Source organism: Hydra vulgaris, chromosome 06 (assembly GCF_038396675.1).
Source record: "Hydra vulgaris chromosome 06, alternate assembly HydraT2T_AEP".
Classification (NCBI taxonomy): domain Eukaryota; kingdom Metazoa; phylum Cnidaria; class Hydrozoa; order Anthoathecata; family Hydridae; genus Hydra; species Hydra vulgaris.
Genome location: NC_088925.1, coordinates 30,478,160 through 30,495,184, shown reverse-complemented (window position 1 = coordinate 30,495,184; position 17,025 = coordinate 30,478,160). Strand labels below are relative to the sequence as shown.

The window sequence follows — 17,025 nt, the reverse complement described above, 5'->3', positions numbered from 1 at the left end:
AAATCCATCTGAGAATCTAACTAAAAATCTGTCTGAGAATCTAACTAAAAATCCGTCTGAGAATCTAACTAAAAATCTGTCTGAGAATCTAACTAAAAATCCGTCTGAGAATCTTACTAAAAATCCATCTGAGAATCTAACTAAAAATCCATCTGAAAATCTAACTAAAAATCTGTCTGAGAATCTAACTAAAAATCCGTCTGAGAATCTAACTAAAAATCTGTCTGTAAATCTAACTAAAAATCCGTCTGAGAATCTAACTAAAAATCCATCTGAAAATCTAACTAAAATCAAGATTTTATTAGTGATTTTAGGTTGAGAATTCTTTGTTGACAGTATAAACTTAACTTTATTGACAAGTGTGTTCAGTATAAACTTAAATTTGCTGACAAGTGTGTCCAGTATAAACTTAACTTTGCTGACAAGTGTGTTCAGTATAAACTTAAATCTCCATGGCTTTCATCATTGTTTTCTTTTTTTCTTTCTTTTAAAAATACTGCCATAATCACACCTCAGCTGAGTTATTATCTCCTTGTTTCATCTACCATAGATCATTTTGTGCTTAAAAATACTTTTTATCTATTTCCTTAATGCATACATCTATGCTCTTGAAATCTCTTAATATAATATTATGATTACTACATATGTACACTAGGGTTATGGCTTTTTTTCAACCCTATGCTTTTGTACTGTAGTTTGATGAGCTTTTACCTAAAAAGCACGAAATGAACTATTATTTGCATATCTTTTGAAAAAAAAACGCATTAATACATATTCTAGACATTTAAAATACGTCTTGTGCCCACTGGGTTACATAGTAGTACTAATGTCAAAATCGATTTTTTAATGGTGGGGTGAACTTTTTTTAAAAGATATGCAAATAATAGTTCATTTCATGCTTTTTAGGTAAAAGTTTATCAAACTACAGTACAGGAGCATGGGGTTGAAAAAAAGTCATAACCCTAATGTACACTGTACAAAAACTAAAAATCTTCACTGATCAATTATTTTTAAATACTACCTAAATTAATAGTTTTAATAAAAAACAATGGATAACAAAAATTACTTGCAACTTTTGATGAATAAGGCAATAATTATGGTTTGGTGGATTCTGTGCCAACCTGAAAAAGAATTACCAAATTCAATAAATAACAATACAGCTACAATTAGGTTACCTAAAGGAAAGGAAACCAATCATTAATTCTAGATTAAAAATCTCGTAGGAGAAAAAAAAAATACACTTTCTAAACATTTTTCATCCAAGGCTACATTAATTTAAACAAGTCTAAAATTATTACAAGACACAATTTGGTTTTTTTCGTTTCAGATAACTACTCTAGTCTACTCTAATTTAGTTATTTTTATAATAGGTCAATTATTTTTATAATAGGTAAATTATAAGAAAAAACTATGTGGCCACCTTGCCCTGAATTATCATTTCGTCTCCAAATGGACAAAATAATTTTCTTTCTAAAATTCCCTTATTCATTATTTCCTTTTTCCATTTATAATTTCATCAATTTCTCTCCATTTTTTATTTCATTTTTTTCTCTTCATATTTTGTCTATGTTGTCTCCATTCATTATTTCTATTTCCATTTATCAACTCAATTTGTTGTTATCATTATTGATTAATCCATTTAGCATATAAGTATCTTTTTTATCTCCGAAATACTTTATTCAGTAGAAGTAAAAGCTCCTTAGTTAACATAAAATTATTGCATCAATGAATTACGTTAATATAAAATTGACATGTCTATAAACACAGCTCTAATAATAAAAAATAAACTTACTTAGGAACAAGAATTTTATTCTCATATCTGAATCGCAACTCTCTCACAATTTCATGCCATAAATGAGCTACAGCTTGCATTCCTAAAATTCAAATAATTAAAACTTTTTCTTAAAAAAAAAAAAGCAATCTAAAATTAACTAAAGATATATATAAAAAAGAAACTTACCACCATAACTATGGTTTAATATCATGATACAGCAAGCAAGTGTTAAAGTTAAACTATCGGTTGGTGCACCTTTTAAATGGCGATATCTGTCCTAAAAATTAAAAGCTATATAAACAAAATTGTTCAGAAAAGCATCAAAAATAATTTTGTTTTTAAAAAATTACCACCTTTAAACGCTGTATATCAGATTCCAAACTTCTTTGTTGTTCACTTAAACTTGCCTGCAGCTTGCATGCTTCTTCTTTCATTAGGTGTGCATCAGGAAACAGAAGCTTAAAATTATTATAATAACTATTCTTTAAAAAAATCTTTCATAAAAATAAAGTTGAATACTTTTAGAAGAAATTAACTCATATAAATTTTAAATCAAGATGAAGTTTAGAGAATGAAGAATTAGTGTAATTCCATTTCCATAAAGTATTTCCCTACAGTTCCATACTGTATTTCCCTACAGTTCTATACTGTATTTCCCTGCAACTCCATACTGAATTTCCATACAGTTCCATACAGCATTCCCATATAGTTCCATAATGTATTTTCATACAGTAATACATAAGTGAATAAAACAAAGTAAGTTTCCATTAAATAAAGATGAAATACTGTATTTTCCAACTATTTCATACAAGAAAAATGCTGAAAACATGGTTGGTTTTAGTGTTATTATAAAACTTATATTATAAAAAAAAATCAGAAAATTGCATAACAAAATTTTACAAATACTTAAGTAAATTTAATAAGTATACTTAAATGTTTTACATTTAATGCCTTATTTAAAAGCTCTTCTGGCAACGGTGAATCAATAACATTACTGTTTATAGCCTTCATTGCAGCTCGAGATACAGCCATTGATAATGGAGATAAAGAAGGACCAGGTTTAGTTAGACGATCCAAGACATGACTCACATCAGATGTTAACTCTAAATATGAAAGTTTTATTAAATCATTTTTCAAAAAAAGTTTAAATAAACATACACTAATTTTACTGATCATAAATAAATATCATCTTACTAACTTTACCTAACTTAAATGTACCTCATTAATTTTACTGAAAATAAATATACATCTCAATTTTCACTAAACATAAGCATATCTCACTAATTTTATGATTACTGAATGCAAAAAAAAAAAAAAAAAAAAAATATTAAAAACCATTATTTTGATCATTACGATGAGAAGTTCTCAATATTTGAGCAGTATTATATCCTGAAGAATGGTGGCAAAGATGTAACAGAGCTTTTAATTGCTCAAATAACAAAGTTGGACAAAAGTCCATAAATCGTGCTTTTAATGACCAATGAGGAGCTTGCATAGGATCTAGGTCGCTGTAAAATAAAACAATAATTAAGTCAGATAATCAAATATTTTTATTTGCTACAGCAGGTTGATACAAAAACTAAGATCTTATTATAAAGCAAGGTTGATTGCTCCTTGCACATGAGAGTTGGAATATTTAAGACTTCCGCACACAATAAACAATGCTTGTTAACCTAGTAAGGAACCTAGTAAAATTGTTCTCATATCAAGAATTTAAGAGTGAGAAAACTACTACGTATTTTTACATAAAATATTTTTGATAAAATGCTTTTATCGAAGATGAAACTTGTCAAAAATACTTTATGTAACAAATCAAGAAATACTACAACTTTAATTGTTCTTTAAGTTAACAGTATAATGTTATTAAGTTAACAGAATAATGTTATTAAGTTAACAGAATAATGTTATTAAGTTAAAAGTATAATGTTATTAAGTTAACAATATAATGTTATTAAGTTGCTAGTTCAAAACTATCTAACAAAACTTTAGAGTATTTTGAAAGTTTATTATTAAAAAAAAAACTTTTCAGCAAATATTTTAACGAAATTAAGTTTAAAAAATTATTAAATTAAAAATGTTATATAAAGTATATGAACATTTATTATAAAAAATGTTTTTAAATTAAGATTATAAAAACATTTCCAAATAACAAGAGCGCATAATCATGCTAGTCAACAATTTATTTCAGTTTTATGGGTGCAAAATATTACACTGGGCAGTTTTTTTATAATAAAGCCTGCAAACTAATCTTTAATTGAGTTATTAATTAAAATTAAAACTTAAATATTTGATGAAAGGTAAAAAATAAAAAAACTATAATTTAAACATTAGAAATTACTGAAAAATTTATTTTCTCAGTGGGTTGTTTATTCCTAGTAAAAATTAATAAAATTTATCAGTTAAATTATTATCTGACTTTACTTACCTGAAGTGAGCATCATCATTTATCATATCAGATGATAATTGAGGCCATGTTACTGCAAGCATTAAATCCCTAAATAAATTTAAGAATAAAAAGTTTAATAACTCAACAAACTTTTTTCATAAAGACTGTATAAACAATATAACTTATGTAAAACACTGTAACTTATGGAAAAAAAAAATTTTTTTCAGACGATCTTTCTACAATTATGAATTTCTATTGTTAAACATTTAAATTTACTTTATACAAAAACTGTTTTAATTATTCAGAACATTTTTTATGAAAAATTTAACCTAGTAATATCACAACAAAAATAATCCTGATCTGCCATTTATTAGACAATTTTATATTATAACAAACTTGAAAACTATTGATAATAAAAAATCTTTTTTTTAAATTACGCTTTTAACTATTCTTATTCTTATTAATATTATTTACTATTACTTATTATTTTTTATAACTATTGTTGTTACTATCAAACAAACATAATCTTACAAATTGTACAAATAATTTAATAAAACATTCACATGACTCATATTTGACTTCAATCTCCAGGATTTGATTTGACTCCAATCTCCAGGATTTAAAGTCAAATATTATTGTTATTCTGACTCAAGAATCTTGGAGCTCCAAATATATTTGGAAACAAAAGGAAAAAATGCGGAAAAAAAGTACAGGATTTAGTAATTCTTTTTTATGAAGAAGTTGCAAGTAGAAGCAATTAAAGGATGAAATAAAAAGCACATAAATGAACAGTAATTGTGTACAAATATTTTTCTAAAAATAACATTTTAAACTTAGCAGAGTAGATTTTTTTAAAACTATACCACTGTTTACAGATGTTAAAAATTTACACATGTTAAAAAAAAAAAAAGGTTTGATAAATTGATAAATTTGATAAATTTTGATAAATTTCAACAATTTTTATAAAAATAAAAAACTAGCTTAACTTCAAAATCAAAATTTAAAAAAAAAATTACATAATTAAATTACATAACAGGTTCTTGAAGAAAAAAAAAATTACATAACAGGTTCTTGAAGAAAAAAAAAATTACATAACAGGTTCTTGAAGAGGACCAAATGGAAGTTCCTCAAAGGAGTTAATTCCAACTTGCATTTCAAACTCATTTTCAATGTTTGGAAGCTCTTGACACCACATCTCTTCTGGCCAGTCATTAATAATATATGAAAATCGAACCGAAATGATCACATTGGATTGAATTGGACAACTCTGGAAAAATTTAAATAAATTTTGACAAAGATTTTTGTTAAAAATTTATCAAAAAATTCAGAAACCAAAAAAAAAAATCAAATTACTTCATCAGAGTGATACAAAGATATTGGTGTTGTCCATGTCTATAAGTCTGTGTTGTGGATTTGTCTGTAAAAGCTTTAAAAAAAGTACCAGTAAAATGATGAATCAGCGTAATGAATTAAAATGTAGAATCAGTGTAATGTATTAAGTCATCGTTTGCATAGAATTCTAGTACTTAATCATTCTAGAGAGTTATCTGAGAGATGAGTTTGCATTAGCAGTAAATTTTTTAATCAATCCAATAAATTCTGCATCTAGATAAATATACCAGGTAACTAGTATAATGATAGTTCATGTGTGATCTCATCACTTATCTGAGTGGCGAATCACACAAATAAGTATTCATTCTTTGTCAGATGAATTAGTCTAGTATCAAATTCATCAAAGCGATGCTCTATTTCAGTTTATCAGATAATAATTAATTTTACAATTTTGAATACTCAAAACATTTATATTCAAATATACTAATATTAACATTAAAATCTTGAAATTTTTATCTAAAGCGTTTTTTCAATTTAATCTTACAAAAAAATAATCAAACAAACCAATTTTGAGTGAAATGTCTCTATCATTCCTTGAATATGATTACATTCATGTGGAGTGTATTTTAAATGTATGGTCTCGTATGAAGTACGAAACCCTTCACCAATACACAAACCATAAAATAATGATCGATTTCGAGGACCGACTTGGATAAATATTGGAGTTTGACTAAAAAAAATATACTAAATATACAAGACAAAAATCTAACATAAATCATTTTATATATAACAAAATCATTAGCATAACAATATATATAAATATATATATATATTTTTTGATACACAACTCAAAATAAACAGCTCAATTTAAAAAAAAAGTCATCTTGATACTAATAAATGACCAGGATTGATACATGACCAAGGCTGGGGTTATTAATTAATTTACTCATTTAAAGTTTAGTTGCTACATTTTTTAATGTTATCTATATGCTCTTATAAAGCAATGCTTTTATAATCAAATAATTATTTCCACTTTTGTAACAGAAAGCAAATAAATTTTTTGCTTTCTGTTACAAAATTTTTATTTATTAACATAACTTTTCCATCAAAAATTTAAAGAAATTTAATAAAATGTCTTTTCATCTTGCAAGAGCAAGATTATTTATTTAGGCAATTTCTCATACCAAACAATAACAAAAATAATTACCCAATTTAAAAAAAATAAAAAACAAAACAAAAAATTATTAGTTTAAAAATAGTACAAGTTAAATTTTATTTTATATTAGCCACTTTTCATATTTTAAATTTTGTTTGTTTTGTTATAATAGTTTTATAATAAAAAGTTTTTTCATTTTATCAAAATAACAAAAAAACATTAATTATTACAAACTTTGAACAAAATCTTATAAAGGGTTTATTTTTTTATAATAAAAAAAATGATTTCTTTTATGGATATAATTTTATGAATATAGCTTGAATTTATGCTTGAAGCAATATAGTATTATACAATAGTTATACCAGCTTTATATAAATAACAGATAAGGCAATATTAAAAAAGTAAAAGCAGAAATTTCCTTATAATTAACAAAGAACTTTGATTAAAAAGTTATTTAAGTTAAAAAAAAAGATGTAATTTGTTCATTTTTCTTGGTTTTATTTCCTCCTTTTCTACTTTTTACAAAAAATTAAATTCCCTGTAAGTATGTTTTAACTTATAACACTGCATCAAAAATATTTATAAAGCGTACATTTAACTTTTTTATCTTGAGACAAGTAAAAGTACAATTGTATATACTTTTTAATAAATGATACTTGGAACCTTAAATCTTTGTATCACAAAAAAAAGTGTTGGTAAAATAGTTAACTTGAGTTTCTTTTTTTACAACAAGTAATAGTTTTTGTTGTTAATAACTTTTTAAAAATAAAAAATCATTATTTGCGAAGCCACAATTTTAAGAAATAATGAAAAAAAAAAAACAAGAAAAAAACATTTTAATTCATTTATACAAATGTCAAAAAAAGAAAGAAATTAATTTATTCACAAACTTTCTCAAGCTAAAATTTTTACCCAAATTTTTTCTTTTCACTAAGCTGAATTTTTACCAAATGTAAACAGATTCTATCTGTTGAGCAGCCTCACAACCCCTTCTTCATCTATTAGGCTGGTGCAGATGTATTTTTAATGCATTGTTTCCAGTTTAGGATGTTGGATGTTCTTGACTCAATGCATGGGTTTTACTTGTGCCTCTGTTTTTATGACTAGGCAACTCATTTTATTATCTCCTAATGAGGGTACAGCTCTAAAACTCAGTTTTATGGTTCTGAGGCTGGCTGGTAGTAGAGCAAATCTGTTATTCCACCTCTCTTGTATGGTTCAGACTTTGTCACCTCACCTAATGATAAAGCTGAATTGTTTGTTAAGAACTTTTCATCAATACCATCTCTTGATTCCACTAGTTGTGCTCTACCTGATACAGCCGCCAAACAGGTTAATCCATTGCTAGACATTTGTATCACTCTAGCTTCTGTATCAAAAGTGATTTCCTGCTTAGACTCTTCTACAGCTTGTGGTCCAGACAACATACCTATTGTAGTTTTGCAAAAGCGTTTTCTGGAACTGTCATCAATACTTTCAAAACTATTTAACAAATGCTTATCGGAGTCTTGTTTTCCAGCCTGCTGGTAAGCGGCATCCATTATCCCTATTTTCAAAAATTCAGGAGAGCGATCTGATTTGTCTAACTATCGTCCCATTAGTCTTATTCCTTTATAAGCAAGGTTTTTGAATGTTTAATTAACAAACACTTAATCTCTCATCTTGAATCTAATAACTTAGTTTCTGATCATCAATATGGATTTCGATCTTTTCATTCTACAGCTGATTTGCTAACAGTAATAACCGATAGGTTTTATCGTGTATTAGATAGAGGTGGAAAGGTTAAGGCTATCACTCTTGACATTTCTAAAGCTTTTGATAAAGTTTGGCATGCTAGTCTTCTCTATAAGCTTTCTTCTTACAGTGTATCTGTTAACATCTTTAGGATTGGGTCCTTTCTTTCCACCCATAGTATCAAAGTTGTCCTTGATGGGTAGCACTTTTCTTCATATCCTGTAACTTTAAGGGTTCCTCAAGGTTCAATCCTTGGTCCTATACTCTTTTTAATTTACATTAACAATCTTCCAGATATTCAAACATCTAATGTGGCATTGTTCGCTGATGATACTACCATTTATTCTTGTCATGATAAGAAGCCAACACTCTCTGATTGTTTGGATGGGGGATTTGAAGTTGAAAAGAATCTCACTTTTGCTACAGCATGGGGCTCACAGTGGTTGGTGAACTTTAATTCGGATAAAACCCAATTTTTTTGAGCCAATCATTATTGTAATAATTTAGATCTTCCTATATTTATGAACGTTAATGTACTCGATAAGTCATCTACCCTTCGTCTTCTTGGATTAACTCTTACTTCAGATCTTTCTTGGAAACTGTATACCAAATCCATTGCAAAATTAGCATCTGCAAAGGTTGCATCTCTATATCGTGCTCAACACTTTCTTATTTCAGATTCTATTCTTTATATCTATAAATCTCAAATCTGTCCTTGTATGGAATACTGTTGACATATCTGGGGCAGGTCTTTTAATGATGCCCTTTCTCTTTTAGACAAGGTGCAAAAATGCATTGTAAACATGCGTTTACAATGCGTTTGAACCTGCTCTTGCAGCCAACCTCCAACCATTATCACATCATTGCAATGTTGCTTCTCTTTCTCTTCTCTACAAATACTATAATTGCTGCTCTAAAGAGCATTTCTTGTGCAATCTACTGAAATTCATCCTTGTGCAATCTACTGAAATTCATTCTTGTGCAATCTACTGAAATTCATTCTTGTGTTAATCCTCATTCAATTAAGTCTCATCCTTTTTTTGTGACTGTTTCTAAGTGCTCCAAAAACTCTTATTTCCCTTTACTCTTAATTCGAACATCAGTTCTTTGGAATTCGCTTCCTTCATCTTGCTTTCCTGATTCATATAATTTGCAATCTTTCAAGTCGTCCGTCAATCATTATCTTGCTCTGCAAACTTCTTCTTTTCTCTTCTAGTATCTTTCCAACTCTAATAGTGGTTGCTTGCAGCCTTGTTGGAAGCGAAGATGTTAAAAAAAAAAGAATTTCTATTCAAATTATAAACCACAAAAATGTTAAAATTTAAATGTTAATTAAAATTTAATTGTTTTTTTGAACAGACTTCCATGCAAAAGTATAGAAACAACTCTATTTTGATATTTATTTCAAAAAAGATGAAATCTTAAATAAAACCTGAACAATAGTTTTTTCAATAAAATAGTTTCAATACGACAGTGTTTGGTGGCATATTCAATTGCCTTTAAAACAACATCAATTCAACATCAAATGGTGTCAAATGATGGGACATCAAATCGACTAAATTAATGAGAACATCCTGAGAAATATTATACCAACATTCTTTAATCAAAACAAATAAATTGCCTCTGTTTTTATAAAAGAACATTTTATAAAAAGAAAAATTTTTTACTATCCTCTCTCAATCTTCAGTTAAATTTAATTTAGTTGAATGTTTAAAAGAACTTGCATCTTTAATTGCATTCTAATAATGATTTTTCACATGCATCTTAACATGTTTTTTATTTTGTTAATTTTGTTTAACAAAGTTAAAAACAAAAATTTATTTTACTTGTGTAAAACAAAAGAGATTTAGTGTTATTTATGATTTAATTGCCCATTCATGTGATTCAAAATGCGACTATAAGGTTTAAAAAATTATACATTAGCATTTGGAATTAAAAGAAAATGCGATTTTAAAACTCATTTTAAATCGAGAAGAAACATGCTTTAAAATGCAACAACAACATTTAAAAGAACTTTGAAATGTTAAATCTCGAAGTAGCTTCTTTTTATTAAGTTAGTAAAATTATATAACGCACCATAGTGTACTCATTATTGAACAAAGTGTATACTACTTTAAATAGTTTTAAAGTTTTCTTTAAAATAATTGCAAGGAATAAAAACTTCATAGATCAAAATATTTTTTTATTAATAAACACTTTTGCAAGTAACAAACTATCTGGTCATCCTGCTGGGCTACTGACAGGCATTTTCTTTTAAACTTCAGTCACCCTTGGAGAAAACGAGTTGTCCCATGCCACCGGATGACCATGAGGGCACACCCCTGCTATTGGATACCTGACATACCTAATTCCATCACTTCTAAATTGCATAAATTTTGATTCATCAGAGAAAAGGACTTTTGACCAGTTATTAACAGTCTAACTAAGATGATCTTATTTAACTAAGAAAGTTTTTTTGGGGTTTTTCTTTTGGAAATATCTTTTCTCACAAATCTTTTTAATATGATCATTTATTATTTTTGGTACTTGTTGCTTTCTTGGGTTTTTAATATACATGCTAAATTGGGCTAATGATTAAACGGCACTTGATGGGTGTTATTAATATTATTTTTTTGAATCTTTATGTTTTTTTAAACTACCAATTTAGGAATATTCAGATTTTAAATTTGGAGTCAGCAAATCAAAATTGTTTAAGAACACATAATTCTATCACATATGTAATTGATATAATGGCTTCAATTTAAATCTGTAACTCAAATTCTAATTAAAATTTTTAATTATTTTTTTCTTTAATTTAATTTAAATTCCTAATATGATGTTTTACAAATTTTATTTAGGTTTTTAAATTTCTTGCAGATATCAATGGCTTCCTAACTGGATGGCCTAACTAACTAATAAGCTATCAGGCTTTTTAGTTGTATCATTAGGTCTTCCAGAGGGAGGCTTGCTTTCAATAGTTTTGCACTGACGAAACTTTCATTTCTGATTTAGAAACTTTATAAAGTTCAGATATCTTTCTGTAAGTCATTTTTCCCCCCACAGCCTTTATAATTCATTTCTTTATTTCATTTAAAACTTTCCAAATAAAATAAAAAAATAATTAAAACTAAACAAAAAATTTTTAACTACCAAAAGACAATAAATCTTTGTAGATTTCTTTAATTAACTCTAGATTTTTGCACTTATGAAAATTAAAAAGTTTTTCGGTAATTACCACATACATTCTTTATAAAATATTAGATAAAATGAAATACTAGAAACAACTTCTAACAACTAGAAAAAAATCAATATTTTCCAGATTCATCATTTTTCAATTTTCAGCGCATTAAATAAAGTCATCATTCATCATGGTCATTTTCACCACATTAAATAACGTGCAACAAGTTTTTGATATTGATTAACTTATTTTTATTTTTAAAATTTGATAAAAAATTAAAAAACTGAAAAATTTATGCTATAAAAAATCTATAAAAAAAAGTTGAGATCTAACAAGCTTAAATTTAAAACAATGTTTCTGAATTAAACTACATTTAAACTATAAAAAAAACCCTCAACACCACTGAAAGTTCCAAATTTAAAAACTTTATCTAAAATATATTTATTAACTTATAGAAAAAATAGTGTATGCAACAATTTAATAATTAAAAAACATACCAGTTAAGGTTAGACAGAGCAATACCAAGGGAACTCCATAAAAGTTTCATTTCAGATTCCCCTTCAATTTGTGCTTCATTAGATGCTGGTAGAAGTACAATAAACTCCTTAATTCCAAAACTGTAATGAAAATACGAAATTAAAAGTAAAATAAATATTAATACAAAAAAAAGTTATTTTCTTAATAAAACATTTCAGAAAGTAAATTGAAGGTCCCCACCTATATACAATAGATAAGTGGAATCTCTTGAAACAATGTTTAGAAGAAAATTTATTATTTTAATAATTAAGAAAAAAACTTTAAACAATTTAACAACACACAAACCACTGTAAGATCTATTTTAGGTGTACTGTAAGGTCTACTTTAGGTGTACTGTAAGATCTGTTTTAGGTGTACTGTAGGGTCTCTGATAATAGAAAAACGTAAGTTATTAACAAATCTCAGAATTTATTTAAATTGAAGATTAAAAATTGAGTAAATTATTTTTAATAAAGATAAGTTTTGGGACTTCACAATTAACATAAGCTATAAGACAATCAAAGTTTAGTTTGATAATAACAGTTAGTCTGCAATGAGACAGTAAATTTTTTTAAATTACATTTTGTTTGGACTATATTTTTACTTTCACTTGAATTTTTAATATAAAATTGTAATACAAAATATGAAATTAAAAAAAAAATTATCAAATAGTAAAAATAAACCCTAGATTCAAATTCTTATTTAGTGTTAAATATTTGTTTTATTTTTTCAAACTATGCATAGATTTTATGTATTAAAAACAGAATTTGTAAATTCTGATAACTATTAAATAAACTACTTGTAAATTCATAAGAACATAAGTGATTACATTCTACATAAAAAATGTTTCCAAATATTAATTTATTACTTAATAAAGGATGATATTAGACAAAAAATCATATTTAGAGATAACACAAAAAGCATGACACAAAAGATGAAAATCATAAACTATGATATATTAAAAATAATCGTACCTTACTTTAATATAATACAAAAAAACTCACCATCGATTTAAAACATGTCCTCTTGATAAGAAATCAAAGTTAAAGTCAAATGAATCATGAAGAGCTTGAGGGAGAGTCTCCAGCAAAACTTTGAAATAAAAAAAAATTTCAATATAAAAATTTCTAAAAACTGCAACAAATTTTTATAAGACTTTATATGAAACAGAATTTCTATATTGTAAATTATTTTACTTAAAAAGAAATTTTAGTTAATTCAATGATACCTTCTTGAGAAGATTGAATTTCACCATGACTTTTATGATAACATAAATAAAATTGACGATGATTAAACTGTAAGTTTTCCTTAAAATCTAGAGTATGAAGATCTGATCCCTAATAAATAAAATTGATGATGATTAAACTGTAAGTTTTTCTAATGATTTACATGATGTTGATATGGTATATAATGTAATGCATGATGTTGGTATGGTATATAATGTAATGCATGATGTTGATATGGTATATAATGTAATGAAGTTAATAATTGAACATACTAACAGCAATATTTCTAAGGATATAGAAACTGTTCATTACATTTCAGATGGGTGCCAAGTCAATGTAAAAACTTCAAACACTTTTTAAATATATGCCATCATGAGCAAGATTTTTGCAATTAAATGTAAATGGTCCTTTTTTGTAACAAGTCAAGGTAAATCACCTTGTGATGATATTGGTGGGACTGTCGAAAGACTAACTTCAATTTCAAGCCTTTATAGAACAACAACTAACCATATACTTACCACTTCTGTAATGTTTGTTTTTTGCTAAATAGAAATCTTAGGAATCAGTTTTTACTACATATCTAAGGAGTCAAAATATGCAAAAACTTTGCCATGCAATCGCAGCTATCTCAATTTCACTCCTATAAGTAACACAAAAGTTGAAACTAAAGTTGTTTCACAACAACTAGAGTATTCATTTGTTTTTAACTGAAAACTGAATTAAGTATTAAGGAATCCTTGTTTGCGAATATGAGCCTTGGAATGTTTGTATGTTTGGTATATGATAACAATCCATAGATTGGACTAGTTGAGGAGATTAACATTGAAATTAAAGACTTTCAAGTAAGATACATGCATCCATGTTACCCTTCAAGATGATATTATTGGCCTTCAAGAAATGATGCATGTTGGGTTCCATCAACAACTTATTGTTAATAATTAATATTTCAACAACTGTCACAGGAAAACAATACACAGTCAGAGAGATTGAGCACTAGAATATTGAAGACAGCTGGGCAAAATTTAAATCAGAGAAAAATTTTTTTATAAATCTGTTTAAGATTAGTTGACTTCTTCACCTTAAAATATAAATAGGAACAAGTTTTTATCACCATTGAACAAGTATTACATAAGGTAAAATCTAATAGTGTGACATAATGGCTTAAAAAAGCAATGGCGCTGAAAAAAACAGTCAAAAAAGAGATTGAGACTGAGTATTGATATCTCTAAAAATGTAAGGAAATGGACACTAAAACTTGTAGTGAAGTTTTTTTTTTAATTTATTTAAGCTTGTATACCAAAAATCATCAAAATCTGAGATGGCATGGTGTCAAGCATAACTTGAATTGAGCTGGAATGACCCTAGTATGAAATAAAATTTTTTTTTTGAAATGCAAGCCTGTTTTTCTGCCTTTTTATAGATTAAAAAAACAAGTATAACTGGAAGAAAAAAAAGAACAAAATAAAGGTTCAGTGAAAATATCAAGAATTATCATAAAACATAATTTTAATTTCTCAAAAAAAGTCAGTGCAAGGCCATCTAGGAAGGTGGCCTGCATAGCCTGCCAAGTCCATTTTAAATGGGCTATTCATAGCTTGTGCACTAATTTACTCCTATTGAAGCCTATATATATATATATATATATATATATATATATATATATATATATATATATATATATATATATATATATATATATATATATATATATATATATATATATATATATATATATATATATATATATATATATATATCAAACCTATATCAACTGGCAAGTAGGTAGAACATGCAAGGAGTGCTTCTACATTAACTGACAACTAGGTAACAAAAACATACTTTAATTAAAAAAACAAAATATTGTTAGCCAATAGTTTTGTTTTTGTGGTTTTTTTTAAAAGCAATTAAATTAGTTTCAATTTTTTAAATAGTTTTTTACTGATCTTAAATTGTCCACAGAAATTTTTTACTTTATGATGATAATGATGATGATGATGGCTACTTTTTACAGTAGCCATCATCATCATCATCACCATCATCATCACCACCACCATCACTCTGCATGCCCAAACCTAATTATCTGTATTTTTACAAACCACCTTAATCTTCCCTGATGTAACATACCAGATATCAGTATTCCTAATGTCTAAAAATTATCACTTCTTTTCTTATCTTTTAGAGTCACATATATCAATTTGATCATTTCTCTGTTCTTTCCAGACACTATACACCATCAACCTTCTCTATTCATGTTTCAGTCTTATAGATCATAATACTCTGGACTCATGTAATGATATAGGAATTCAACCTTTCAACAAATCTTTAAAGATGCACCTCTTTCTGTTAAAAGTTAATATTTTATTCTTTAATTTATCTCTATAAAAGTTTTTTATTCCCTTATTGTGTCTTAGCTGTATTATTTCTATCCCTTTATGTGCCTCTAAAAAATTATTTTTATTGAGCTTAGCTCTAAAATAAAAAGAACTTATATAAAAAAAAATATTAAAAGTAAACTTATATGTACAAAATATTGAAGTAAAAACTAAATATTTAATAAACTTTTACATTAGTTTTTAAAGTGCTTGAGTAATTAAAGACACCTGTGAAAGTTTTTGCTTTTTATGATTTTTATCTAACTTCCAACCATGAGGTCCAATAATTTCTTCGATTCTATAGATAAATCTAAAATCATAAATATAATCAAAATTATAATTAATAATTTAACTGAAATATATTACACTATATTACAAGACTAAAGATAAAAAAAAATTTTAAATATAATACACTATATTATATAAGACTAATGGAAAAAAAAAATGCAAAAAGATGTGACACTGTTTTGTAAAGAGTTTTATACTCTTTTTAAAGGTACAAAAATTTTTTTTTTTTAAATGTATTTTTGTCTTAGTAACTTTAAGATTCTCACCTTAGTATAAAAAAATGTTTGTTTTTTTACCAAGATAAAAATTTAAGGACAATTTTTAGAACTAGTAAATCTAATTTTGAAAAGATTCTCTTTCTAAAATTAGATTTGGTAGTTCTAAAAAAAATTGAGCAAAAAAACAAAAATTTTTGGAGGAAAGAGTGAACATGCTGATTGCTCACACTATACATTAAAATAAGTGTAATAATTTATTTATAAATATTAATTTATAAAAAAAAATATTTAACTATAAATTTTTTGATAAGTGTATTAATTTAATTAAAGTTTGGATAAATAAATTATTAATTAAAACTTAAACAAAAGCCTTTGCTGTCTAAAATATTTTATAACAAAAATAACAAGTACTTACATTGCATAATTACAGTACATAATTACAAGTTTAAATAACTTACACTGAATTGAGCAACTGATTTAATGTTGCCTTTATGCAAACATCCTTTGCCAACACTCCAGTATTTTTTAATAGGACAGAATTGTGGGCAATTTAGTGGATTGAGCTCACATTATCTCTCATAATTTATACCACTGCAAAGTTTTATTAGCATAGTGACAAGTCAGGTCAAATCAAACAGGGTCTAGTGTGTGATCAAATAAGTGGCATAATTCTCTTCTGAATACACTATTGAATGTAAATTTCTAATGTTAGTGTTGACGAAACCACAAAAACTCAAATCTTCTTTCATAAGAAAAATTTTTAAAGAAATTTTTCAAGGAAATTGTCACAAGGAAGATGACTGAAGTCACATCTTATGTCTCATAGTCCATCAAAATGCAACTATTTAATTTTGTCAAAACTTGTG

General features: G+C 26.3%; 1 protein-coding gene across 3 annotated transcripts in view; it reads right to left on the bottom strand.

The window, feature by feature from the left end:
- The window catches only part of LOC100212168 (rab3 GTPase-activating protein catalytic subunit), a 45,433-nt gene that overhangs the window by 10,369 nt on the left and 18,039 nt on the right, over positions 1–17,025 (bottom strand). For 2 of the 3 annotated variants that reach the window (XM_065799832.1, XM_065799833.1), the window contains exons 3-15: positions 15,882–15,963; positions 13,284–13,392; positions 13,060–13,147; positions 12,037–12,156; positions 6,057–6,222; positions 5,252–5,427; positions 4,200–4,268; positions 3,110–3,282; positions 2,717–2,877; positions 2,128–2,232; positions 1,961–2,051; positions 1,793–1,874; positions 1,067–1,121 (exon numbers count right to left, since the gene is read on the bottom strand). In XM_065799832.1, the coding sequence (XP_065655904.1) occupies positions 1,067–1,121; positions 1,793–1,874; positions 1,961–2,051; positions 2,128–2,232; positions 2,717–2,877; positions 3,110–3,282; positions 4,200–4,268; positions 5,252–5,427; positions 6,057–6,222; positions 12,037–12,156; positions 13,060–13,147; positions 13,284–13,392; positions 15,882–15,963 (1,477 nt within the window). Of the gene's footprint in view, positions 1–1,066; positions 1,122–1,792; positions 1,875–1,960; positions 2,052–2,127; positions 2,233–2,716; positions 2,878–3,109; positions 3,283–4,199; positions 4,269–5,251; positions 5,428–6,056; positions 6,223–12,036; positions 12,157–13,059; positions 13,148–13,283; positions 13,393–15,846; positions 15,964–17,025 lie in introns of all 3 variants that reach the window. The other variant, XM_065799834.1, reaches the window with a different exon arrangement.